The sequence below is a fragment of the Notolepis coatsorum genome, assembly GCF_963971535.1.
Source record: "Notolepis coatsorum genome assembly, chromosome: 1".
NCBI lineage: Eukaryota > Metazoa > Chordata > Actinopteri > Aulopiformes > Paralepididae > Notolepis > Notolepis coatsorum.
In genome coordinates this window covers 25,692,786-25,718,464 of record NC_140165.1, presented here as the reverse complement: position 1 = coordinate 25,718,464, position 25,679 = coordinate 25,692,786, and the positions used below count along the sequence as shown (strand labels likewise).

General features: G+C 45.0%; 1 protein-coding gene across 1 annotated transcript in view; it reads left to right on the top strand.

Moving 5' to 3' along the window:
* Nucleotides 1-21,698, top strand: part of trak2 (trafficking protein, kinesin binding 2) — a 77,889-nt gene extending 56,191 nt beyond the window's left edge. The window contains exons 11-18 of the mRNA XM_084313075.1: nt 225-365; nt 2,215-2,297; nt 4,199-4,339; nt 5,720-6,012; nt 11,453-11,875; nt 18,550-18,843; nt 19,253-19,352; nt 20,708-21,698. Coding sequence (XP_084169201.1) covers nt 225-365; nt 2,215-2,297; nt 4,199-4,339; nt 5,720-6,012; nt 11,453-11,875; nt 18,550-18,843; nt 19,253-19,352; nt 20,708-21,524 — 2,292 coding nt within the window. The 3' untranslated portion in view covers nt 21,525-21,698. The remainder of the gene's footprint in view (nt 1-224; nt 366-2,214; nt 2,298-4,198; nt 4,340-5,719; nt 6,013-11,452; nt 11,876-18,549; nt 18,844-19,252; nt 19,353-20,707) is intronic.
* The last annotated feature ends 3,981 nt before the right edge of the window (nt 21,699-25,679 follow it).

The following is a 25,679-nucleotide window of genomic DNA, read 5'->3' as shown; positions in this document are numbered from 1 at the left end:
TCCTCTGTGTGTGTGTGTGATCCTCTGTGTTTTGCCTCTGTGACATTGTGTGTGTGTGATCCTGTGTGTGTGTGTGTGTGATCCTCTGTGTGTGTGTGATCCTCTGTGTGTGTGTGATCCTCTGTGTGTGTGTGTGATCCCCTGTGTGTGTGTGCGATCCTCTCTGTGTGTGTGTGTGTGTGATCCCCTGTGTGTGTGTGTGTGTGTGTGAACCTCTGTCGCAGCTGAACGAGCTGGCGGAGAGGAACGCAGAGTGTATGGGGATGCTGCATGAATCCCAGGAGGAGAACAAGGAGCTGCGGAATAGGAACAGTCCCTCGGCCGGGATGAGACGACACCCGCTGACCTACGGACACTACCCCATGGTCAGCACCCTGTGTGTGTGTGTGTGTCCTACAAGTCGTCTGTGTGAGCAGTCAACATGTTATCATTTTGAGAGGTCCCTAGAGTAGGCCGTCCACTCCCCTTAGAATTTGTTCTTCATTAAGCTTCTGGCAGTTCTTTATTGAGGCTGAGAGGGAGCCAGAGTAGGGGAGACACAGGAGACATGGTTCTTTATTGAGACAGTAGGAAGGCTTAGAGGGAGACGGAGTAGGGGAGACACAGGAGAGAAGGTTCTTTATTGAGACAGTAGGAAGGCTGAGAGGGAGACCGAGTTGGGGAGACACAGGAGAGAGGGTTCTTTATTGAGACAGTAGGAAGGCCGAGAGGGAGACAGAGTAGGGGAGACACAGGAGAGAAGGTTCTTTATTGAGACAGTAGGAAGGCTGAGAGGGAGACAGAGTAGGGGAGACACAGGAGAGAAGGTTCTTTATTGAGACAGTAAGGCTGAGAGGGAGACAGAGTAGGGGAGACACAGGAGAGAAGGTTCTTTATTGAGATAGTAGGAAGGCTGAGAGGGAGACAGAGTAGGGGAGACACAGGAGAGAGGGTTCTTTATTGAGATAGTAGGAAGGCTGAGAGGGAGACAGAGTAGGGGAGACACAGGAGAGAGGGTTCTTTATTGAGACAGTAGGAAGGCTGAGAGGGAGACAGAGTAGGGGAGACACAGGAGAGAAGGGTTTTTATTGAGACTGTAGGAAGGCTGAGAGGGAGACAGAGTAGGGGAGACACAGGAGAGAAGGTTCTTTATTGAGACAGTAGGAAGGCTGAGAGGGAGACAGAGTAGGGGAGACACAGGAGAGAGGGTTCTTTATTGAGACAGTAGGAAGGCTGAGAGGGAGACGGAGTAGGGGAGACACAGGAGAGGAGGTTCTTTATTGAGACAGTAGGAAGGCTGAGAGGGAGACCGAGTAGGGGAGACACAGGCGAGAAGGTTCTTTATTGAGACAGTAAGGCTGAGAGGGAGACAGAGTAGGTAAGCCACAGGAGAGACAGTTCTTTATTGAGACAGCTCTTTATTGAGGCTGAGAGAGAGACAGAGTAGGGGAGACACAGGAGAGAAGGTTATATATCAAGACCGTAAGGCTGAGAGGGAGACAGAGTAGGGGAGACACGGGAGAGAAGGTTATTTATCGGCTGATCCCCAGCCAACATGGGCTGGTTTTTCTAAATTATCTTTGAGTTTTTCAAGATATTATCAGGTTGGACAACTTTTTATCCAAATATCCCAAGATCAAGTCTTCAAAATCCGGATTCCCAGTGCTTTAATAGGCCTAAATCTTGCCACCTGGTGGCCAAATACTGTTACCGCATGTTTTGTAAGAAACAATGAGCAGTCAACCTACATGCCAATTTGTGAATTACTTTGAATTAAGGCTGAGACCATTATGCCATTTGGAAGAAGCGATAAATCGGGACCAAATTATCGATTTTTTTTTTTTTATTATTTTAACAACTAATTTATGTTTATTTCGCAGCAATTCTTTGTTGATCTTTAGTGTTAGTGTTTCCCCATTCAAAACTACCACAGTGATCCTTCTCATTTTATAGTCGGTGGTCTCTGGATGTGAAGGACGAGTGCACTGCATATTGATTGAGTTGCTATTGAACTGAATTTACATGAAATGCGGATGTTTTAACTAAAACATGCCACAAAACCTAGTATTTTAGTATAGTATAAACTTATAGTATAATTATTTTTCAATGAGGTATAGCATCCTGGTTTGATTTATTTTTATTATACTTTTCTTTATTATTATTGTTTACAAGATTATATGTTTTACAAGTGTATAAACGCATCAACACACCTTAATGTGTGTGTGTGTGTTGCAGGACTCGCTGGCAGCAGAGATCGAGGGCACGATGAGGAGGGAGCTGAGTGTGGAGGAGGAGGAGACGGTGTTTGAGGACCAAAGGTACGTTTCTGGAATACACCTACGTTCAGTTTTCCATGTAGTCTGCTTCCTCGCTTATATTTATCTTATATTGAATAACCATTTGTATATTTACCAGGAATTCCAAGTAGGCAGCTTATATTCTTTCAAGACATGTCGATACCTACTCGGCTTTCTGTGTCTGCTGAAGATAAAGGTGTCAAGTTACCACATATTGGACCATGTTAGATTCGACCTATTAGTGACATCACACATGCAACTCAGATTTCAGGGAATATAGAGAAACTCTACCTCTCCAGAGGAAGAATGTGGAAAGGGCGCTCTGGCAGGTTCTGCACAAATAACAATCTGTATTGTCAAAGTCACAAATAACAATCTGTATAGTCAAAGTCACAAATGACAATCTGTATAGTCAAAGTCACAAATAACAATCTGTATAGTCAAAGTCACAAATAACAATCTGTATAGTCAAAGTCACAAATGACAATCTGTATAGTCAAAGTCACAAATAACAATCTGTATAGTCAAAGTCACAAATAACTATCTGTTTAGTCAAAGTCACAAATAACTATCTGTTTAGTCAAAGTCACAAATGACAATCTGTATAGTCAAAGTCACAAATAACAATCTGTATAGTCAAAGTCACAAATAACAATCTGTATAGTCAAAGTCACAAATAACAATCAAGTGTTTCCCCTACCATTGCCTTGGCAGGGCGTCCCGTTGGCGGGGCGGGCCCTCCAGAAAAAATTATAATTAAAAAAAAGAATATATTTTTTAAGTTTGCTTTAATCACAGTAACGTTGCCGAGCTAGCTAAATTATACATAAATCGGTTTTCATATAAATCAATCTTCACTAAGACTTTAAAACGGTGGTGCGGTGATCTACGGAGACGCAGAAAAAAGCTACCAAATCCATTCCGAGACTGACTAGCGTTGCGTGTAACAAGTCTCAGTCTCTCTCTCTCTCTCTCCTTCAAGTAGCCAAATGTTACACTATAAAAAACGAACTGGATAGTTGTCGATATAAGTTGATATATGAACTGGATAGTTCATATAAGCCATTCTCCCTTTCTGTGTGTGTGTGCGTGTGTGCGCGGGTGCCCGTCCCAACTCTGGTCTTTGGCAAGTTTGATAGTATTTACTATTTACTGAGAATGGCCAGATAATGTTGATATTTAAACTTAAAAAATTATTATACAGAGAGAAGCTTCAGCAAGTACAAAATGCTGCTGACCGACAAAAGAGAATCCCTCACTGAGGAAAACACAAAGGCCTAACCATCTTGTATCACAATGGTGATGTCAGCCAGAGATGGGGAGAAGCATGAACCTTTAAACTTTAAAGGACATCTCTTTGAAATAAATTACATTTTACAGTTTTTTCAAAGTCACAAATAACAGTCTGTATAGTCAAAAGTCACGCCTCCAAAAAAATAACATGTTTGAGTTGAGATCTTTAATATCCAATATATTTGATTTTTGTCTTAACTTGAACTGTGAACCTTGTCTTGTCTTGTGAACCTTGTCTTGTGAACCTTGTCTTGTCTTGTGAACCTTGTCTTGTCTTGTGAACCTTGTCTTGTCTTGTCTTGTGAACCTTGTCTTGTCTTGTGAACCTTGTCTCGTCTTGTGAACCTTGTCTCGTCTTGTGAACCTTGTCTTGTGAACCTTGTCTCGTCTTGTGAACCTTGTCTTGTCTTGAGAACCTTGTCTTGTGTGTATTGAGCCATACTTGTATTGTACCCATTCTGCAATCTGTTAAATAAAGTTTTCATTCATTCATTCATTCATTCATTCATTCATTCATTCATTCATTCATTCATTCATTCATTCATTCATTCATTCATTCATTCACCTTGTCTTGTGAACCTTGCCTTGTGAACCTTGTCATTGACATTTGCCTTCTTCCCCCTTTCCAGGACTTCCCAGAAGCGTGTCTTCCAGGCGGTGCGCTCGGTCAACGCCTCGGTGGTGCGGGCAGCCTCGGCCACGCCCCCCATCCCCGGCTCTGGGCGGAGCAGCCTGGTGATGACCACACAGCCCTTCCGGTCCACTCAGGGGTACGTCACAAACGCTCAAAGTCTGCTCTGAAAGATGCAAAAGGAATATTGTAATTCAATTCACCACAGTAAGTCAAGACGGCAAAGTTGGGGATAATTGACTTTCAAGGCGGTTGATTCCAAATGTAACCTCAAACTCACGATGGATAGAGGCTGCTTTTAAGATTTTAATACATCTGTGGAGAAGATCCGGGTTCAATTCCCAAAGAGAGGCGCCTGGTGACTTGCATATATCAGAGGAGGCATGTGGTGGTATACTCCCTCCCCAAACCGACAGTAGGGTGGTCTACACCCTCCCCAGACTGACTGTAGGGTGGTCTACACCCTCCCTAGACTGACAGTAGGGTGGTCTACACTCTCCCCAGACCGACAGTAGGGTGGTCTACACCCTCCCCAGACTGACAGTAGGGTGGTCTACACCCTCCCCAGACCGACAGTAGGGTGGTCTACACCCTCCCCAGACTGACAGTAGGGTGGTCTACACCCTCCCCAGACTGACAGTAGGGTGGTCTACACCCTCCCCAGACCGACAGTAGGGTGGTCTACACCCTCCCCAGACCGACAGTAGGGTGGTCTACACCCTCCCCAGACAGTAACGAACAGGAAGGGATTTGGCATAACGACTAAATTGGGTACAAAGATGATGAAGTAAAAAAATATATATATATATATATATAAGAGAAATCCTTTACAAAATAGACAACAAACATATTCAAAGAAAATTATTCAATATGATATGAAACTATAATTTCAGGTGAGTTTTGAATTAATCACAATCTCTGCCAAAAGGCCGGGAATCATGCCAGGGAGTGGTTGCCATGGTAACTAAGGACTCTGTGGCAGAAACCACTGGATGGTGCTTGCGTAGAAGCTGGTCAGTGGAGGAAAAGGCGTTTTCTATCACAAATTCTTATTTTTTACTCAATTAAAGGGGCACTTCACCAAAATCAATGCTGATTTACAATCTCACACACCTTCAAAAACTCCAGTTTTACTAACTTTTTTACAAATATTAGAAATATCCCCCAAAGAACATACAACCTCAAAAGTAATTTAATTTAAAGGTACATACCGTAGTCACATGTAGTCAGTCTCTGCATCAAAGGTTCAGACAATCACAAAAGAAAAGTAGTTTGTTTACACTTTGATTGCAGAGCGACCCTTTCACTACCACACTACCAAATGGTTAACCCTTTCACTCTGACAATACCTTTCACTGCCACATGACAAAGGGTTAACCCTTTCACTACCACACTACAGAAGGTTAACCCTTTCACTACCACACCGTCTGTAGTGTGAAAGGTTAACCTTCTGTAGTGTGTGGTAGTGAAAGGGTCAATGCGATGCGGTTCCTTGAACAGTTGATTGTGTCTCCTGCAGCGAGGAGGTCCGTCTGGGCCAGCCGGGCTCCCCGGGCAGCAACCACCTGGCCGAGGCTCTCCACCGCCTCTCGCTGCGACGCCACAACTTCCTGTGCGAGCGGCAGTTCTTCCAGGTGGAGCGCGAGCGGAAGCTGCAGGCGCTCGCCGGCGAGGAGGGGGAGGGGAGCGTCTTCAGCTCGCCCATGGGCAGCGGGCTGTCCTCCTCCTCCAACCTGTCGGAGCTGTCGTTCACCTCCGGCATCTTCAAGACCTTCCTGCCAGAGAAGCTGCAGATCGTCAAGCCCATGGAAGGTAGTGTGTGTGTGTGTGTGTGAGAGGGGAGGGGCAGGGAGGGGCGTTGGGCGCCGCCTATCTTCACACCGTACACGTCCTGGAGGAAGAGCTCGGCCGACCGCCGCGCCAGAAAGTGGTCGGACGGGACCGGGCGGGACTCAAAGGGCACGGGGAGGGGGCCGGTGAGCGGGAGGGGGAGTTGGGCGGGGTGCTGGTGAGGAGGCGGGAGAGAGACTGCCGCGGGCCAGGCTTGGGCGAGGCGTCGGCAGGGTTTTTTAGTGGAAACCTGTGCGGAGATGCCCCTCTCCAGGACCAGCTTGGCCCTGTCCACAGGGCGACGGGGGGGGGAGTCACCCAGGCTGAGCCACACAGAGATGGAGAGAGAGAGACACACACACGGAGATGGAGAGAGGGTAAGGCAGAGACATACTGTAGAGAGAGAGAGATCCTCTGCCTTGTAAATGTCTTGCCAGGCCTCTTCAATAAATTGGACCCTTGAGTGATGGCAGACGTCTCTACAGCAGATATCTCTCAAACTAGACGAATTCATCCTAAAACTAAATGAATGGATAGATTGCACTCTGGGTGGGAGGGAGCTCCACAAATCATGTTCAACCCAGATTCGGCTCAAACAAGGGACTAAACACGTTTCGCAATTATGCCACAACAATGTGGAACGCCCTATCCACAGCCGTAAAATAATGTGAATCCCTACCCACCTTTAAAATCAATCAAATCAGAGAATCAGATTTATTTATATAGCACATTTAACATGACACGTGTCAACCAAAGTGCACCTACGGGAGGCTGCAATTCTAAACTGGCCCCGGTAAATGTCACCCCCCCCCCCCCCCCCCCCCCCCCACCCCAAATGTACAGTTTCCTTCCTTGGGTGAACTGCCCCTTTTTAAGTTCAGTTATTCAGTACAGTTATTCAGTACTCAGTCCTCCACCAGTATTTCTGGTACAATCTCGTCTCTCGTAGTGACAGACTGATTCAAACGGGCCAATATCTGGCATATTGAAATAATCGCCATCAGCCGATAATCGCACCCACGTGGCTGATAAATAGAAATGTTCAAGTTAGCTTGTGTCAAATGATTCCTTGATTCATTCAGTGTACATTTCTATTTTCAATCAATTTATTTTGTCTGATACATTTGTTGATTTAAAAAGAATACGTCGTTGAGTGCAAAGTGCAGATCTACCAAAAAAAAAGGAAGAGTGGTATTTTATTAGATGCAATTTTCTTTTTATCATATCGGCCATCTGCCACCCTGCTCTCCAAATATCGGCATCGCCATCGGCCATTGGAAAACCAATATAGGTTGACCATTAGTCTACAGTATCCAGACAGACTGAGGGTTAGTTATTTACTTCCTATATCCTGCCTACTGTATCCAGACAGAGTAGTCTGTTATCTACTATCTGTAACTACAGTATATCCTGCCTACTGTAACCCAGTTAAAAAATATATTATTTTCACCATATACAGCATATGTATATTCTTATATATTATTAGCCCCTTTCGTGACCGCTGATGCACGCCTTGCTTTGAATACAGCAGTCACTTGCTCGACCTAACTAGCCATGGGAACATTCACTCTGAAGCTCTGGTTATTTACGAACTGTTAGTTCTAAATTTATCACAGAGAAATGTCAAAGGTACTCACAGTTGCACGAGGGTTTCACACACAAAACCGGGGTGGTTTGAAAGCTCGGCGTTGCTAATAAACATTTTAAATATTTTTTATAAACTGATCAACACTGCATTATTTCCGGCGTTTTGTGCATGATGCGCTGTGATCACAGCGCAGGCGCACCAGGCAGCCAACGCCGGAAATAATGCCGTTTTGAGCAGTGTTGACCAGTTTCTAAAAAAGATTTAAAATGTTTATTAGCAACGCCGAGCTTTCAAACCACCCCGGTTTTGTGTGTGAAACCCTCGTGCAACTGTGGGTACCTTTGACATTTCTCTGTGATAAATTTAGAACGAACAGTTCGTAAATAACCAGTGCTTCAGAGTGAATGTTCCCATGGCTAGTTAGGTCGAGCAAGTGACTGCTGTATTCAAAGCAAGGTGTGCATCAGTTGTCACGAAAGGGGCTAATATATTATAGGGGTGGGAATCACCAGAAGCCCCACAATACGATATTATCACAACATTAGTCACAATATTGTAATATTGCTATATACTGTATTGTGATTTACCTTTTTTCAATTGTAAATTATGTCCCCAATGGAAAACGTGGTCAACATCTGCAATCAAAATATATATACAATACAATTATTGCAGCAAAATGGGATTGTTGACTATCGATTTACATTTTTCCCACCCCTAGTATATTATTGAAGGGTTTTGTTATGGATGGGAAATAATCTTGTATCTTCCTCACGTGATCATAACCGAAAATATATAGGCCTCTAGGGGTCACTGCAGTGTTCCAAGACGAGGCTCTAGTCTAGGTCAACCTCTCTTCTAGAGGTCACTGCAGTGTTCCAAGACGAGGCTCTGGGTCGATGAGCAGAGCCTCTACGTCAACCTCTAGAGGTCACTGCAGTGTTCCAAGACGAGGCTCTGGGTCGATGAGCAGAGCCTCTACGTCAACCTCTAGGGGTCACTGCAGTGTTCCAAGACGAGGCTCTGGGTCGATTAGCAGAGCCTCTACGTCAGACCTGGGCATTGTACGGCCCGTGGGATGATTCTGACCGGCCCGCGAAAGATTACATGATAATACAAAAAAATAAAAATATATATATATTTTTTTTTAATTTTTTTTTTTTTTTTTTTTTACTTTTTTCTTTTCATGTCAACGTTCACACGCACAATATACACTTACCTAGGATTTGACTTGATTCAACAACAAAGCAGTCGGGGCAAGCCGAAAACTGTTTGGATTTCTTTTTTCACGACTGAGGTAGGTAGATTAAATTTTGAGACTAAAGTACAGAAAAAAGGTACCGTTGGGTACTGGTATCGATTCACAGGTACCGGTACCGTATCGGTTCAAATGTGAACGGTACCCATCCCTACTGAACACACAACTGCAGGGCAACGGCATTTTTTGCTCATGAAATGCATAGCCATGTGAAAGCCTTCATGACAAAGTTGCAATTAATTTCAAGGCAACTAAACTAGGCAGCAACAATCTCAAACACATGAAAACCCTGAAAGAAGTCAAACCATCAGCTGATCACCGGCACAGGTACTCATCCATGTTGGGAGCACTGCATGATGAATTTTCAAGGCGTTTTCAAGATTTCAAAAAGGTTGAGTATGAAATGCAGCTGGTTTCCTCTCCCTTTACCTGCAGTGTTGATAGTGCACCCACTGATGTTCAGCTTGAACTCATTGACCTGCAGTCTGATTCACTACTGAAAGAGCACTTTAAGGTCGCTTTCACACAGGGCCTGTTTGGTCCGGATTATCGGACCAGAATTCGATGTGTGAATGCGCGTCGAACTCGGTCCGCGGACCAAGCAGGCGAACTCTGGTCCGCCTGAAAACGTAGGTCTCGGTTCGCTTCATCGGACCAAACACGAACCAAATATAGGAAGTGCTAATTATTACCACTGCTCGCAGCATTCAATGCAAAACAAGCACACTGCATCTATCTCTCTATCTATCTATCTATATATCTATATATCTAACTGTGCATCTTGGGAAGAAGGAAGAAAAAACGCGGCTTATTATATTGTTATTATATATATATAACAACGTGGTGTACAAGTTGTTTAGCGAGAGGATGCTGGTAATCGGCTTCAATAGAACAACTCGCCTCCGCTGATCTGGAGCCAGGGCTCGAAGTCCACACACAGACACACACACACGCGCGCGCGCGCACACAAGGGCTCGCAGCCACACACACATTTCCACTGTCCAATAGACGAGCGCCCTTTTCGACCGCGTGACATTGTTCAGATAGTTTGGTGCGCCTGACAGATTGCTATGTGAACGCAGGTGAACAAAATGAAGAATGCAACAATGTTGCAACTTCACCACCAGAACCGCACAGAGTCCACCAAAACTATATGTGAAAGCGACCTTAGTCAGCATCACTGCTAGAGTTCTACTCTGCTCGCAAGGAGGAGAACTTTCCAAACATGAGGAGACATGCTCAGAAGATGTTGGTTCTCTTTGGATCCACCTATATGTGAACAGACATTCTCAGTCATGACGTTTACCAAGTCCAGGTACAGATCCTCTCTCACTGATGAACATCTGGCAGCTGTGCTTCGCATCTCCACCTCAGACATGCAACCTGACTTTGATGGACTTGTTAAAGCTCAACAGAGACTGGATTTATCACACTGAATGAAAAAAAAAAAGACCTGAAGAACACTAAAATGTGGAAATATAACAAGTGAAATGGGACACTTGATCTTTTTTTTGCACAGTTCTGAAAACATTAAATGTTTAATATAGGCATGTAAAGTAAAAAAGGCTACTGGGACACTTTTCTTTACACAGTTCAGTGACATGTCTTGTTTATTTTGGCTATAAGATGAAGTGATGTCTTTAGAAAGCTAAGAAAATCCTTGTTTCAATAGTATATGAAACTCAAAATAATAACTTTATTTGTATAGCACTTTTTCATACATGCCCTTTGTTATTAATGTTTCACATTTTGTTTATCATTTTGGAAATAAATTCTATTTGAATAAATGATATTTTTGAAAGCTAACCTCACCTTTTAATTGCCAAATAATAACATACACTCTTACCAGGGGTCAAAACAATGCCATTTACTGCTTTTTATATAGAAATAAAATGTATATTATGCATAATTGAGTTTGGAATTTTGGCCCGGCCCTCCAACATATTTTCAGTTGCTCATTCAGCCCCCCGGGAAAAATAATTGCCCACCCCTGCTCTACGTCAACCTCTAGAGGTCACTGCAGTGTTCCAAGACGAGGCTCTGGGTCGATGAGCAGAGCCTCTATATCAACCTCTAGGGGTCACTGCAGTGTTCCATGACTTTTCATATATTGTTAAGCCACCAAAGAATGATACGGGCTCATAGATGATATACAAAACCTCACAAACTATCCTAGTTTTTCTAGTGAGGTCAAAAACAGCATTTTAAGCAACCAACGCTGCCAGCACTGATTGCTCTTAGATGGTAGGATGAAGATCTGTGGGTGTATCTTAGGATGGGGCAAGAAACTGAGTTCTTTATTGTGCTACTATGTAGGGTGTTTGTATTTATTGATTTCCATAATGTATTATGTTTTATTGTGAGGGAGGGAGGGCTTTTTATGACTATGCTTTTACTGTACTTTTACTGTATATGACTGTTTTTTACCTATTTTCTTACTGTCTAGGACTACAGATAGAAATGAGCTTCTTGTTAAATCTGGTGCACCCTTGTTTATTTCAGATGATTACTGTACATAAACCAAATCAACTAAACTAAAATATATTACGCCCCCATTTTCACACCCCTCCTCCACCCAGGCTCACTGACTCTGCACCACTGGCAGCAGTTGGCTCAGCCCCACCTGGGCACCATCCTGGACCCCCACCCGGGCGTGGTGACCAAGGGCTTCCGCCCGCTGCCCCAGGACGCGGTCTACCACCTCACCGACCTGGAGGAGGACGAGGAGGACCAGGAGCAGAGGGGACGGAGGCGCAAGGAGCTCCGTGAGAAGGGCTCGGCAGAGAGGGGCAAGGGAGAGGAGGAGGAGGAGGAGCAGGAGCAGAGGGGACAGAGGCGCAAGGAGCTCCGTGAAAAGGGCTCGGCGGAGAGGGGCAAGGGAGAGGAGGAGGACCAGGAGCAGAGGGGACAAAGGCGCAAGGAGCTCCGTGAGAAGGGCTCGGCGGAGAGGGGCAAGGGAGAGGAGGAGGAGGAGGAGGATGAGGAAGAAGATGACGACAGAGGTATTTATGTCTGCCTCTTTATCACAGAATATTAGTGCGGTGGCTTAGCACCAGATTTGAGAAGGATGTGGACTCGCCGGACAAAAGCACCAAATTTTTCCCACGTGTTCCTCATCATCATAGCTTTCATTTTGGGGTAGGGGCCACGTCATCATGATGGATTTCAAGATGGCCGCCATGTAAAATCAAGGTTCTGCCCATTAATAAATATCTTGGTCCATAGCGTGCTCAATATTTGAGCGAACACAAAGGTATTGGTATCCCTGTAAACTAGAGAAGCTAAGCTTTACATTGGTATAATTTCATTAAGCCCAACTGTTGGGAAGGTTGTTTTAATAGGAATTGATTAAAAATTATGTTCAATTTTCGCCTAGAAAAAACTGCCATGCTCATCTTCCAAAAGGTCCCTTGGCCGTTCACATGAATATATCAGAGTGAACATTGGTTTTATAGGTACCCACAAGCCTCTTCTTTCCAGACATACCCACTTTGTCCAACTTGCATGCTATTTGGGGCAATAATCAAGCAGGTTTGTGTATGTGGTACAAATGTGTCGAACATTCTAACAACTGCCGAAAATGTGAATGTTGGGTTAGGGTTTATTGTTAGAACGTTGAACATAGAAGATCAATTTTGGTGTCAAACTACACATTTTCTGGGTCAATAAATGTGTTAATGCTATGAAGAATGTCACCAGATGAATATTTGTACCATTCTAACAACATATTTACATAATTTTTTACTTGTTTAACACTTTCAGTACCGGCCATTAACATGGTAAAGCATGGTTAAATGCCACCACCCACTTCAATGATAGCGTTGTGAACGCATAATCTCTGTCTTAAATTATGGCTATGTGTCTAATCTGCCTGTCGCTTATCAATGACTTGTTTGCAGTCAACATTGTCGAAACGGATTGTTTTTTAATCAGTTCATTTCCGTTTTATAGCATTTTGAAAAGCCCTCGTTTTCAAGGAAAATATATAGATTCTGTGATAAAAGGCATTTACTGGAATATTCTGGAATACACAAACACGTTGTCATTTTCCGGCCTATTTATGAATCGTTTTCAAATAAACGCTAGATTATCAATAGTATATGTGTACTTATGCACGCTATAGAGGCGGGCTGAAATATCGATTATCTCATTTCCTGATTGTGCACACACAGACACACACACACACACAGGGCAAACGCTTATATCTCTGTGTAAATAGCTCTGATTATCGTAAGACTGGTAAAATAAATTCCTTACCTGAGATCAGATGTTATCCAAAAAGATTATTCCAATTCCTGATCGCCATTCCAAATATCGATCACGCTTATTGATTACAGGGTTGGTACTGTAAATACATAATCCACACGTTTTCCGGGCCGGCGAGCACAATGGATTCTTCCTTCAGTTGGCTTAAGGGAAAAGTAAAATGAGGAAACTGGCCCCCCTGTCAGGATCTGAACTTTCTGGACAGTCCTCTGGCGCCCCCGGGCGGTCTGTTCGCGGTGCTACAGGCCGCCGCCCTTCGTATGGACTTTTGTGTACACTTATTGTCAAGTCTGTTGTCTGTCTTGCTCCCTGTGTATCTCCCATTAGTTCAGATGTTCTAGTCTCTCTTGTATTCCCCGTGTTGTTATGTTACAATGTTTATTCCTGCCTGTTAGTTCAGTGTCTAGTCTCCTTCCCTTGTATTCATGTGTCCTGCCTGTCAGCCCCCAGCTGTTCCTTGTCAATTATAATTAGTCCTGTATATATTAATGCCGCTCCTGTCTTCCAGTGTTGCGTCATTGTTTTGTTGTTAGGTTTTTCCCATCAGTACCCTTCCGTGCTGTGTGTATCTCCGTATATCCTGTGTCCTCCGTACCTTCCCGTATTTGTAGTCCATGTTTTCCAGCATTGCTGAGGTTTTGTTTCCCCCTGTAACGTGTGCCTGTTGGCTCTGCTCAGTAAACCTATTATTATTATCGGAACGTCGCCTCGTCTCTCTCACTCCACTTTGTCCTGCGATTGAATCCTACACCTCTCCTGAACTCCGAATCCTCACACCCCCTTTGTCAGTGTAAAGTAATGGGGTGCAGTTACACAGGGAGAGACGATAGGGGGCGGTATCTTCCCAATTGAGCTCAGAGAGAGTCTGCAACACTAGCGTGAGGCTCGATTGATGAAATATGAATTCAAATCGCCAATAAAAAAGAAACGACAAACAAACGCTATATAGCGTTGGGGGCACTCAAAGGTCGGCATGAACTAACGACAAAACGTGTCCGTGGCACTCAATGTGTTAACAGTCAGACATGCATGAATCGAATAGACATTTTATTAGGATCACTCGTTACATTTATTATTATCATAACTCTTTAGCCCGTATAGGCGTATTTAACTGTTATGGAGATATTTTCGTGGGTCTTGTGCAGTGGTCTCGTGCCCGTGAAAATATCACAATGTTTCATAAAAATTCCTGCGGTATACTGGCCAGCTCTCAGTGCGTGTCTCGTGACAGCTGTCGTGGCTTAGCGTAGCCAGAGGACAGCGCGATAAGGGACATGTTTAAAAAGGCAAAACATAATATAACAGGTAAGTCAAGTGTCCTTACTTTAGTTATCAAAGGTGGAATCTCTGGACATAAGCAATGACATTATAGTTTAAAGCTAAACTATACGTTTTTCTCTCTTGTTGGAAGAGGGATACATTCTTCAGTTAGAGTTGATACTCCTACAGGTCAGGTCTGGGCGCCTGCACGCGTGAATATTTTCCCTAACGGGGTTGCACTTCCGCGTTCGGTTTGTGCGATCTGATTGGTCACTGACGTTTCTGGTCATGTGACATCTGCGCCAATCGTGTGACGCCTGTTTCTGCGCCTATTTCCGCCTCGAACAGCCTGCAAACTACCTAACGCCTAGTTTATCACTGGTTAAGCTTAGGCGACTCTTTCGAAGTTGGTTAAGGTTAGAGTTTGGAATCGGGGCTGGTGTTCTATCGCCCTGCTCTAAGACAAACTCTAACCTTAACCGACTTCGAAAGAGTGCCTAAGCTTAACCAGTGATAGAAACAGGCGTCACACGATTGGCGCAGATGTCACATGACCAGAAACGTCAGTGGCCAATCAGATCGCGCAAACCGAACGTGGAAGTGCAACCCTGTCGGGAAAAATATTCACGCCGCTAGCAAAAGACAGGAAGTGGTGAAGGCAGCGTGACCTCCCACACGTTACACTTCACCAATGAGAGTCCGCGGTGCCATGTGAAAAGAGAGCCGCTGGCTGTCTCTGCATGTGTCGGAGGAAGCATGTGGTAGTCCTCAGGGCTCCCTAGACCGACCAGTAGGGGGCACATGCACACAACGACCAGGTAGGGGAGGGGGGAATTGGTACAACGACTAAAATACAGAAAAATCAGGCGGAGAAAAAGAGGATTAAAAAATATATATATATATAGAATATCAGGCATAAAATGGTTATGCGATTAAAATGTGATTAATTAGATTAATTCATTACAAATCCGGTAATTAATTAGATAAAAAATTTTAATCGCCTGACGGCACTAATAATAATACATGTAATTTATTGAAGTTCCTATGTCTCTGTGCCACCTCCCTCCGCCATAACTTTACGAGATAATTTGTTCTTATAGTAACGAGTGATCCTAATTAGGGATGCTCGATATTGGCTTTTTTACTGATACCGATGTACCGATATTGTCCAACTCTTCATTTACGATACCGATATCAACAGATACCGATATATGCAGGGTTTCCCCCCCCAAAAAACGGAATAATTTCAGGTAATTAACATTACATATCTCTTGTCGTGGAATTAACACATGCATACTTTTGACAATAAAAAAAATATAAATGTGTTCTTACTTGCTTGCCTGGGTAAATAAAGGTTAAATAATTTGTATTTTTTTTTAAACCGATACCGATAATTTCCGATATCACATTTTAATGCCAATATCGGCTGATAATATCGGTAGGCCGATAATATCGGACATCCCTAATCCTAATAAAATGTCTATTCGATTCGTGCATGTCTGACTGTTAACACTTTGGTTGCCTTGGGTTAAATTAATGATATACCATAGATTGCCAGCGCTATTTGTCTATGGAGAAAGTCCCCTTCTTTGCAGGGCTATAACTTTTTAAATTCTATTGCTACATTGCCATTATTAGGGCCCATTCAAAGTCCTATATGTATTGTTCATTGTGTAGCAACGTTAAACTTTTTCATTCACATATTCATAGTAAAGTATGGTCTAATGTATAAGTATGTTTTCATCTCTTTCTGCAGCTTTCTCCAGAACGTGATATATAGCCCCAAATGCATTATATTGATGATTAAATACAGTTTGATGGCAATCAGCGCGATATAAAAAATTCCAACTAGACGTACTTCTAGAAGTTACTACACGTCATCTGATGTTGACCGGATGGGCGAGGGGGCGTTTATAATTCCGTGGGCAGCGTTATACCAATCATCTAATGTGGGTCAAATGTTGATAATAGCAGTTAGTATCTAAGACGGTAACGTTACACGCTAAAACTCACCCCAGTCTCCGCGCGCCGTTGGGCGATCATCGTCGAGTAGAAATTTTATCATTATGGGATATATTTTTACCCGGTCCATCTCCAGCTTGTATAATGGTATATACGTCCAAATCATGTTGTTTATCGAGTTATTGCCAATCGATCACCGTGTAGCGTGACGAGCCAGAGTCCCATGAACCATAGCGAGCACCCGGAAGTACTACGGTCGTCATGACAACCTCTATTCAACATCCTGTGTGGCGATTGCGCCGATCGGCCACCAGATGGCGCTCCTGAACCGCCAGAGAGCTCAGTGGGTCCTGCTGGTGGATCTCAGGCCAGCGGAGGGGGAATATGAATCCGATCGCAGATTTTTTAAATATTGATATAAGGACGCTGTACAGCGTCCCCCGGCAACTTTAGCATGGCCAGCAAAGACGTGAAAAGACGTGTCCCGGCAGTCAAAGTGTTAAACAAGTAAAAAATGATGTAAATATGTTGTTAGAATGGTACAAATATTCATCTGGTGACATTCTTCATAGCATTAACACATTTATTGATCCAGAAAATGTGTAGTTTGACACCAAAATGTATCTTCTATGTTCAACATTCTAACAACAAACCCTAACCCAACATTCACATTTTTGGTCAGTTGTTAGAATGTTCGACACATTTGTACCACATGCACAAACCTGCTTGATTATTGCCCCAAATAGCATGCAAGTTGGACAGAGTGGGTATGTCTGGAAAGAAGAGGCTTGTGGGTACCTATAAAACCAATGTTCACTCTGATATATTCATGTGAACGGCCAAGGGACCTTTTGGAAGATGAGCATGGCAGTTTTTTCTAGGTGAAAATTGAACATAATTTTTAATCAATTCCTATTAAAACAACCTTCCCAACAGTTGGGCTTAATGAAAATGATACAGATGTAAAGCTTAGCTTCTCTAGTTTACAGGGATACCAATACCTTTGTGTTCGCTCAAATATTGAGCGCGCTATGGACCAAGATATTTATTAATGGGCAAAACCTTGATTTTAAATGGCGGCCATCTTGAAATCCATCATGATGACGTGGCCCTTACCCCAAAATGAAAGCTATGGTGATGGGGAACACGTGGAAAAAATGTGGTGCTTTTGTCCGGCGCGTCCACATTTTTTTGCTAAGCCACTGCACTATATGTACCCTCACACAGTAATTTGCAATGCTGGGGGGGGGGGGGGGGGGGGGTGCGATGCGATATACAAGCTTAAAGGAACACGCCAACATTTTGGGAAATTAGCTTATCTTCTCCAGAGAGAGACACGAAGATAGATACCAGGGCGGCTACGTGGTGCACAGTGGGCAAGACGCTCACCACGAATACTGGAGACGCTGGGTTCGCCTGTTCGAGCCCAGCGCTCCACATTGCTTTCAGTTTAGCTGGTCGTCCGTACTAATACACATTGGCAGTATTAGGGGGTGGGGATCGGGCGTTGTGGACAGCGACTCCTACAGGTCGGTTGGTGCGCCTGCGCAGTAGAATCAGGAAGCGATGGGGGCGGCGCCCCTCCAAAGTGCAGACCCCTGACGCTGAAAGATCGCGCCTCGCAGGTGAAAAGATGCGACTGCTGTTACCTCGAGTATCGGAGGGGACTCGTGCTATGTATGACTTAGTCCACATTGCAGCCGGCTTGTGGGAGGCAAGAAACAGCGTTCGAGACAGGGGAGGGTTGAATTGGATGATACGAAATTGGGATGGGAGAAAAAATAGAAAATGGGAGAAAAAGTGGATAAAAAATAAAGAAGATAGATACCAGTTTCCTCTCTGTGCGTTCAGTAGAAAGCTATCTGGCTGCATGTTAGTCTAGCTTAGCACAATGAATGGAAGCGGACATGACACACATTCTGCAATCTGTTAATAAAGTTTTCAATCAATCAACCTCTTTAGAGGTTACCTATTTAAATTACCTCTGTAACTTACCTCTTTGTGTTACTTCTTTAAATTACCTCTAAGTTACCTCTTTAGATTACCTAGTATTTAAATTACTTCTAAGTTACCTCTTTAGCCCAACGCACACGACGGTCGGCTTTTGTGTTACTTCTTTAGATTACCTCTTTATGTTACCTCGCCACTTCAGTTTCTCAGATTTCAAGTGTTTGATTCAACTCCTCAGGTATCACCTTCAAGGTGCACTGCTCCTCAACGCCGAGGGACAGGAAGCGCTCTGCCTCTCCACCACCCATCTCACCCCTCACCCCCACCCCGGGGGCGTCACCAAAACCACCCCAAACGACCTCCACCACCACAGTGTCAGACCTCACTTTGATCCCTGGCCCTTGCAATGTCATCTGGACCTCCAGCCTGTCTCCTCAGCCCGTTCCCGTGATCACCACGACTCCCGTCCAATCACAGAGCCAGTTCGGGGGGACGACAATGACAATGACGGCGACGACCGTCATGTCCTGTGGTGAGCTTTTAGAATATTGTCTGAAAGAGAGGAGGGGGTGAAATGGGTTAATGTATTTTGAAATAAAGTTTAATGTTTTGATGTGTAAAGTCGGTGATTAATATGCAAGTCTCTACACCCTGCTGGCCCTGCTATCAACCGTAAAGGAACAAGAATAACTGCATTCTTCATGGTTGATGCTTTTATTCTTGGTTCTTTATAGTTGATGCTCCACTCGAGGGGCAAGACAATGACACAATAATACAATAATAATTCAGGGGTAATAAAGGTCTATCCTAACCTTAGCATAGAGCACCATAAAGACGAACCATAAACTTAAAAAACAAAAAAAAGTAAAGTAAAAAATATTGTGGAAATACAAATATTGTATGCAAGTTCAATGTTTTTCTTTTACTGTGTGTGTCTCCAGTCCATAACCCAGGGAAGAGTCAGAGCTCCACGCTCTCCACCTACACCTTCACCACCTGCCGCATCCTGCACCCTAGTGACGTCACTCAGGTCACATCCAGGTACTCTCTCTCTCTGTTTCTCTCTCTCTCTGTTTCTCTCTCCGTCTCTTTCTGTCTCTCTTTCTGTCTCTCTTGCTGTCTCTTTCTGTCTCTCTTTCTGTCTCTCTTGCTGTCTCTCTTGCTGTCTCTCTTGCTGTCTCTCTCTTTCTGTTTCTCTCTCTCTGTGTCTCTCTATTTCTCTCTCTCTCTCTCCATCCATAGGGAAACATTCTGTCTATCATTCTAATTCTGTGTGATGATGGATGGTAAACTATAACTATACCAGCAGACCACGTCTCTTAACCTTTGAGAGGAAATCACAAATGAGAATATAATCTTTCTAATTTGCATCTTGTGCATTGCAGATTTGCATTGCTATTGCTGCCTATAAAAGTAGTCATTATTATTATTATTATTATTATTGTTGTTGTCATGTTACATGTCTGTCTCTCTGCCTTACTCTCTGTCTCTCTGCCTTACTCTCTGTCTCTCTGCCTTACTCTCTCCGTTTCTCTCTATATGTCTCTCTGCCTCACCCTCTCTCTCCTTTTCTCTCTCTGCGTTACTCTCTCCGTGTCTCTGTCTCTCTGCCTTACCCTCTCTGTCTCTCTCCTTTTCTCTCTCTCTCTGCCTTACACTCTGTCTCTCTCTCTCGCTCTCTGTCTCTGCCTTACTCTCTCTGTCTCTCTCTGTCTCTGCCTTACTCTCTCTGTCTCTCTCTGTCTCTGCCTTACTCTCTCTCTCTCTCTCTGCCTTACCCTCTCTCTCTCTCTCTCTCTGTCTCTGCCTTACTCTCTCTGCCTCTCTGCCTTACCCTCTCTCTCTCTCTGTCTCTGCCTTACTCTCTCTGCCTCTCTGCCTTACCCTCTCTCTCTCTCTGTCTCTGCCTTACTCTCTCTGCCTCTCTGCCTTACCCTCTCTCTCTCTCTGTCTCTGCCTTACTCTCTCTGCCTCTCTGCCTTACCCTCTCTCTCTCTCTGTCTCTGCCTTACTCTCTCTCTCTCTCTCTCTGCCTTACCCTCTCTCTCTCTCTCTCTCTGTCTCTGCCTTACTCTCTCTGCCTCTCTGCCTTACCCTCTCTCTCTCTGTCTCTGCCTTACTCTCTCTCTGCCTCTGCCTTACCCTCTCTCTCTCTCTCTCTCTGCCTTACTTCCCTCTCTGTTTCTCTCTCTCTCTGCCTTACTCTCTCTCTGCCTTACTCTGTCTCTCTGCCTCTCTGCCTCTCTCTCTCTCTCTCTCTCTCTCTCTCTCTCTCTCTCTCTCTCTCTCTCTCTCTCTCTCTCTCTCTCTCTCTCTCTCTCTCTCTCTCTCTCTCTCTCTCTTCTCTCTCTCTCTCTCTCTCCTCTCCTCTCTCACTCTCACTCTCTCACCGACAGTTACCAGTCCCAGCCTTCTGGGTGCAACACCCCCAGCTCCATGCGGACTGGTCCCAGCACCCCAGTGACTCCCTGTAGGCTCAGCCTGGGTGACTCCTTCCCCCCCCATCGCCCGGCAGCGGCGCCCTGTGGCCTGGCCAAGCTGGTCCTGGAGAGGGGCATCTCCGCACAGGTTTCCACCGAAACCCCTCCCGCCTCGCCCAAGCCTGGCCCGCGGCAGTCTCTCTCCCGCCTCCTCCCCAGCACCCCGCCCAACTCCCCCTCCCACTCACCGGCCCCCTCCCCCGTGCCCTTTGAGTCCCGCCCGGTCCTGTCCGACAACTTTCTGGCGTCGCGGCCGGCCGAGCTCTTCCTCCAGGACGTGTACGGCGTGAAGCTGGGCCGCGCCCAACGCCCCTCCCTGCCCAGCCCCTCCCCGGACGGCCCGGCTCTCATCCCTCCCGCAAAAACCAAGTCCGCCAGAAAGCGCCTCGACCCGGTCAACGTCAACCTGGTGGAGCGGCTGCGCAGGCTGGGCTTCACCGGGGTGGGTCTGGGCTCCCGGGCCCCGCCCCTGCGCCAGGACTCGTCCACCTTCGTGGCGGCAGGCGGAGGGAGCCTCTTGGACGGGCTGAGGCGCAACCAGAGCCTCCCGGCCTTGATCGGAGCTCGCGCCGGAGCGTCGGCCTTTAGCCCCGCCCAGATAGGGCCGCCACCCCCCCCTCCTCACCCCACCTCCCTGGCGCTGGCCACGCCTCCCTGGGGAGACCTCAGCGAGCGGCGGCGCCGGCGGCCCGCCTCCCTCTCCCACCCCCCGCCCCCCTCGGTCAAACGCTGAGGAGTCGCCGTCGGCCCGGGAGGGAGATCCACGTACTGAATATAAACGTTCTCCCTCGACCCCTCTTGTTGCCTCTCCCCCCCCCCCCCCCCCCCCTCGTTCAGACTGATGGACTATAGAAGAGCCCGGGGCTTCCAGTGGGGGGGGGGGGGGGGGGGATTAAAACCATCTCTCCCTTTTTATGAATTGATTTTAAAGCACAACGTCACTGGGCAACGTGGGGCTCCATTCACTTTCAATTCAATCACATTCTAAACAGAAATTGCTCTTTTTTTTATTTCAAAACATTCATCGTTGTTCATTTTCTTTCTCCCCCGCCAATATTTGGAATTGGAAAGAAACGTCCTGAACTGGACGAGTTGAACGTGAATCGAACCCAAGCCCGGTGTAAACGTACGCGATGAGGAGGATTTTTAAAGGCTTTAGCAGCTCGCCTGCGAGTGGTTATTCCGACTATTCCTAACCACCCTCCTCCCGTCCGGGGGTCTGTTGTTCCCCACTTCCAGGTAGTTCAGTTGTGTTTCAGTCCGTGAGGCTCTGGATGCTCATCTGTAGCCAGAAGGCAGGAAGCCGAGGGAAGCATGGACAACTAGTATGTTGACGAGAGTTTGAGAATGTTGGAAAGGGAGCAAGGCGGTTTACAAGGGAAGGTTTGAGCGGATGGTTTCAATGACTTATATACATATAACTTTTCTTTCACTTAACCAATCACAGCAATGCCACTGAGAACAACACAACGGTTTAAACGACACACAAGGTGGTTGGCCTCTCTTGTTGCCACGCTAACGATTTCAAATGTGTTAAAGAGGAAGTCGCCCCCAAAAAAAGCCACTTGTACGTTCGGGGGTGGTGACACTTGCACCTTCACCTTACACTGTTCTTGAAACTCTTAGCATAGTAACGAGAGAGTCTAATACCGGAAGTGGGCTGTTTAAACCGCACTTTAAAAGATTGGAAAGTTGGCGAAATATTATATGTTGGTCCAAATTCACTACACCTTCCTTTTTTAAATGTTTTTTTAGTTTTTAGAGGCCAACTTATTGGTCACTTATTTAATAAAGCTCCCCTCTTAGGAGATTCAAGGATTTCACACAAGTGTTTTTTGTAGCTGAGAAATAGCCACTTGCCTCTTGTTAGCATTTGGTAGCAATACCAATGCAAGTCAATAATGCATGAAACCATTTCTCTCAAAATTGCACACTCGTCCCCTTAAAACAATTATTATTCTTACTATTACCACAATAATGGTTTCATACAGTCGATGTTGACTGGTGTTGACGAATGCTGACAGGAAGTCAGTTCCTCTCGGTAGCGAAAAAATACCAAACGGGAGAACTCCTTTGAAAGTCTTAAGAGGGGCGTCTTGATTATAATCAAAAGGATTCGGAGAAAAATCTAGAATCTTTATCTAAAAGAAATGATCATTTAAAGGGGAAGAGGAGACTGTCACTGTATGTTTACTGAAGGATGCGGACAAAGCGAGGGATCGACGAGGTGAAGAGAGAGAGAGAGGGAGAGAGAGAGACATTGAGCATCTAGAGCCTCACTTTCAAGGGCTCTGTGAACAGCGACATAGAGAAGCTTTAGTCTTCAGACAAAATAGTCTCCCATCGCACAATTCAAAACCATTTGACAAGCGAGCTGAGAAGGGAATAACTCTGTAATGAGTTATAAGTTAATCTTTTGGCACAAAAACACAGCTTCTACTCTGTAGGAGTTGGCTATGTGACCAGTCCTGGCTCTACTGTCAGACCTTGCCCTTACAGTATTATTATGAGTGTGATTATAGTTGTGGTTATAATTCTCCTGTCCCTTGTCTGAACCCCCCAACCGCCCCACCCAATGGCTTGTTTCCACTCACGCCATTGTGCATTGAGAAGTTGATTCATGACCAGGAGGGCCACCAGTGGGCTTTACGGGCAGGCGGGGCGGTTGTTGACTGATGGGTTCCGCCATTTTCTTCAGGTCTTTTGATTTGTTTTGTTCATTTTGTACAGAAAAGAGGCCTTAAAGGTGAAGCCGGCACTGTAGTTGTGATTTTGTGTTATTTTTTTTTGTTAAGTTATGTTTATATTAGAAGCACTCTGGGGGGTGGGCAGGTTCAGGTTTTTTTCTTTTCTTCAAGGGGCACAGCTTGGATGGAACGGTTTCCTCACAGTGTCTTGGACCTATTTCTAAAGGGGGGAAAAAAGCAACAATGGCAAGTGCCACTTTTTTTTGTCCATTGTCAGCCACCATCTTTTATCTCAGGCCCATGATGTGTTCAGGTTCAAGTGGGGTGTTCCAATGCGGGGAAGGGGGGGGGGGGGGCACCACTACTACACCACTAGCGCATCTTAATGGTTGTGAATCAAAAGTGTCCAAAAATAACTGTCAGAGGGAAGCGTTGCTTTATACTTCCCTTGAGTGGAAGGGATGGTTCTGAAATTTTGGAACCCTAGTCTTATTTGCTACTTGGTACTACTACTTATCAATGATGATGTTGATCGGTAGAATCCATTCTCGGTTCAATCCATGCTGTTCCTCGTACCAGCTCCATCTAGTTAGCCAGCAAACCAATGCAAAGTCAATGGCGGTCAAGCTCCTGCCTGTACAAGCCGACTGAAGACAACTGATATCGATTTAGTTTGCACTATGGAGTAGATTTCGGCCTTTAGTCCAGCTTGTACAGAAAGGAGCTCGACCCCATTGATTTTGCGTTGGTTTGTGGCTAACTATCTGGAGGAGGAGCATGGATTGTGGTGAGAAAGGACTCCACTGATCGATCGTTGGTAAGTGTAGCAAAATAGGGCTAGGGGTTTCAGAGAAAATCAGAACCATCCCTTTAAGGCTAATCTCGGGACTGTGTGCTTGACCTTCGACCTTTGACTTGACCCCGTTCTCTTGAGATTCTCCATGCTACTGTTAACCTCGTCCAGGCGTCCAGCCAACTGACCGTTCCCACTCAATGTACCGCACTTTGTTTTAGCCTAATGTTACTTATTTAACCGTTTGATTTACTGACACCACTGAAGTATAGACAAAAGTATACCGTTTATTACCGACCGCTAATATTGAGATAAGCTTAGGATCCATGTATGCCTGTCATCAGCGGTGGCTATAATAACGGCGCCATCTAGTGTTTTACCATGAAATAAGATTTTAATATATGTAGCAGCTTTTTTTTATTATTGCTTTCTGACTTAAGATACCCACAAAATGGGAATCCAAAATGTTCTTTTGTTTTGTTTATCAGTCTAAACCAAACGCTTTTTTTGTACATGTGTTCATGCGTTTCGTCCTAACTAACTGTATTTAACGACGGCGGAAGAGGGTGGGTTTGATAACGGAGGTGTTCATAAGAGGAGGAGAGAGAGAGGAGCGAGTTTCCAGACTAATCATCAGTCACATGCGGCCGCTAGAGGCCCATCAGACAGAGACGCGTATGAGTCTGCTGTGAAGTTTCCACATCCGTCCACTAACGGCCTGTGAAATCGGAGGGGTTCCCGTACCTTTGTCGTCGGAAGACGGTAGAGGTTGGTACATTCCCACCTGATTCCCATCCATAACACGGATCAATTCCAAACTTTTTGGTTATAACTACATTTGTAGTAATGATTTAGCCATGCAGAGCCTAAAATAAAATAAAGCTGAAGGTGAAACGCTATTCAAATGCTATTGTGGGAAACGCAGCAACGTGTTCTCCACTCGTCCTGTCATTATGAATGGTTCCATGACCCCTGGCACCTCCCCCCCACAGTCGTCTCTTTGTAAGATCATGTTATCATTCTGCTTTTTTTGTTGTTTTTTTAAATAAAGCAATGGAAACAATACAAATGACTGAATGCTGTGTTTTTACTGAAGGCCGTTTGGATCTGAGCGGTCATATAGTTCCTGATGGGAGGTTTGTATGGGCTGTTATGGATGTACTGTCATCAAGTATTTTTGCTGATTGGATATACTGTTGTGAGGCGCCCCCAGTGATGGAAGAAGCAGGTACACAGTGCACTGCTGATGTAAGTTAAAGGGACATTTCACTTTAGTAGAACATGTCAAAATTGTGTATCTACAAGTAAACTAGTGTAACCAAGGAATAGTTTGCCTATACTTTTAAACTATAGTCAAATTAAATCACGGGAGAATTGATATCTGATCAACATGTCTATTTTATTCACT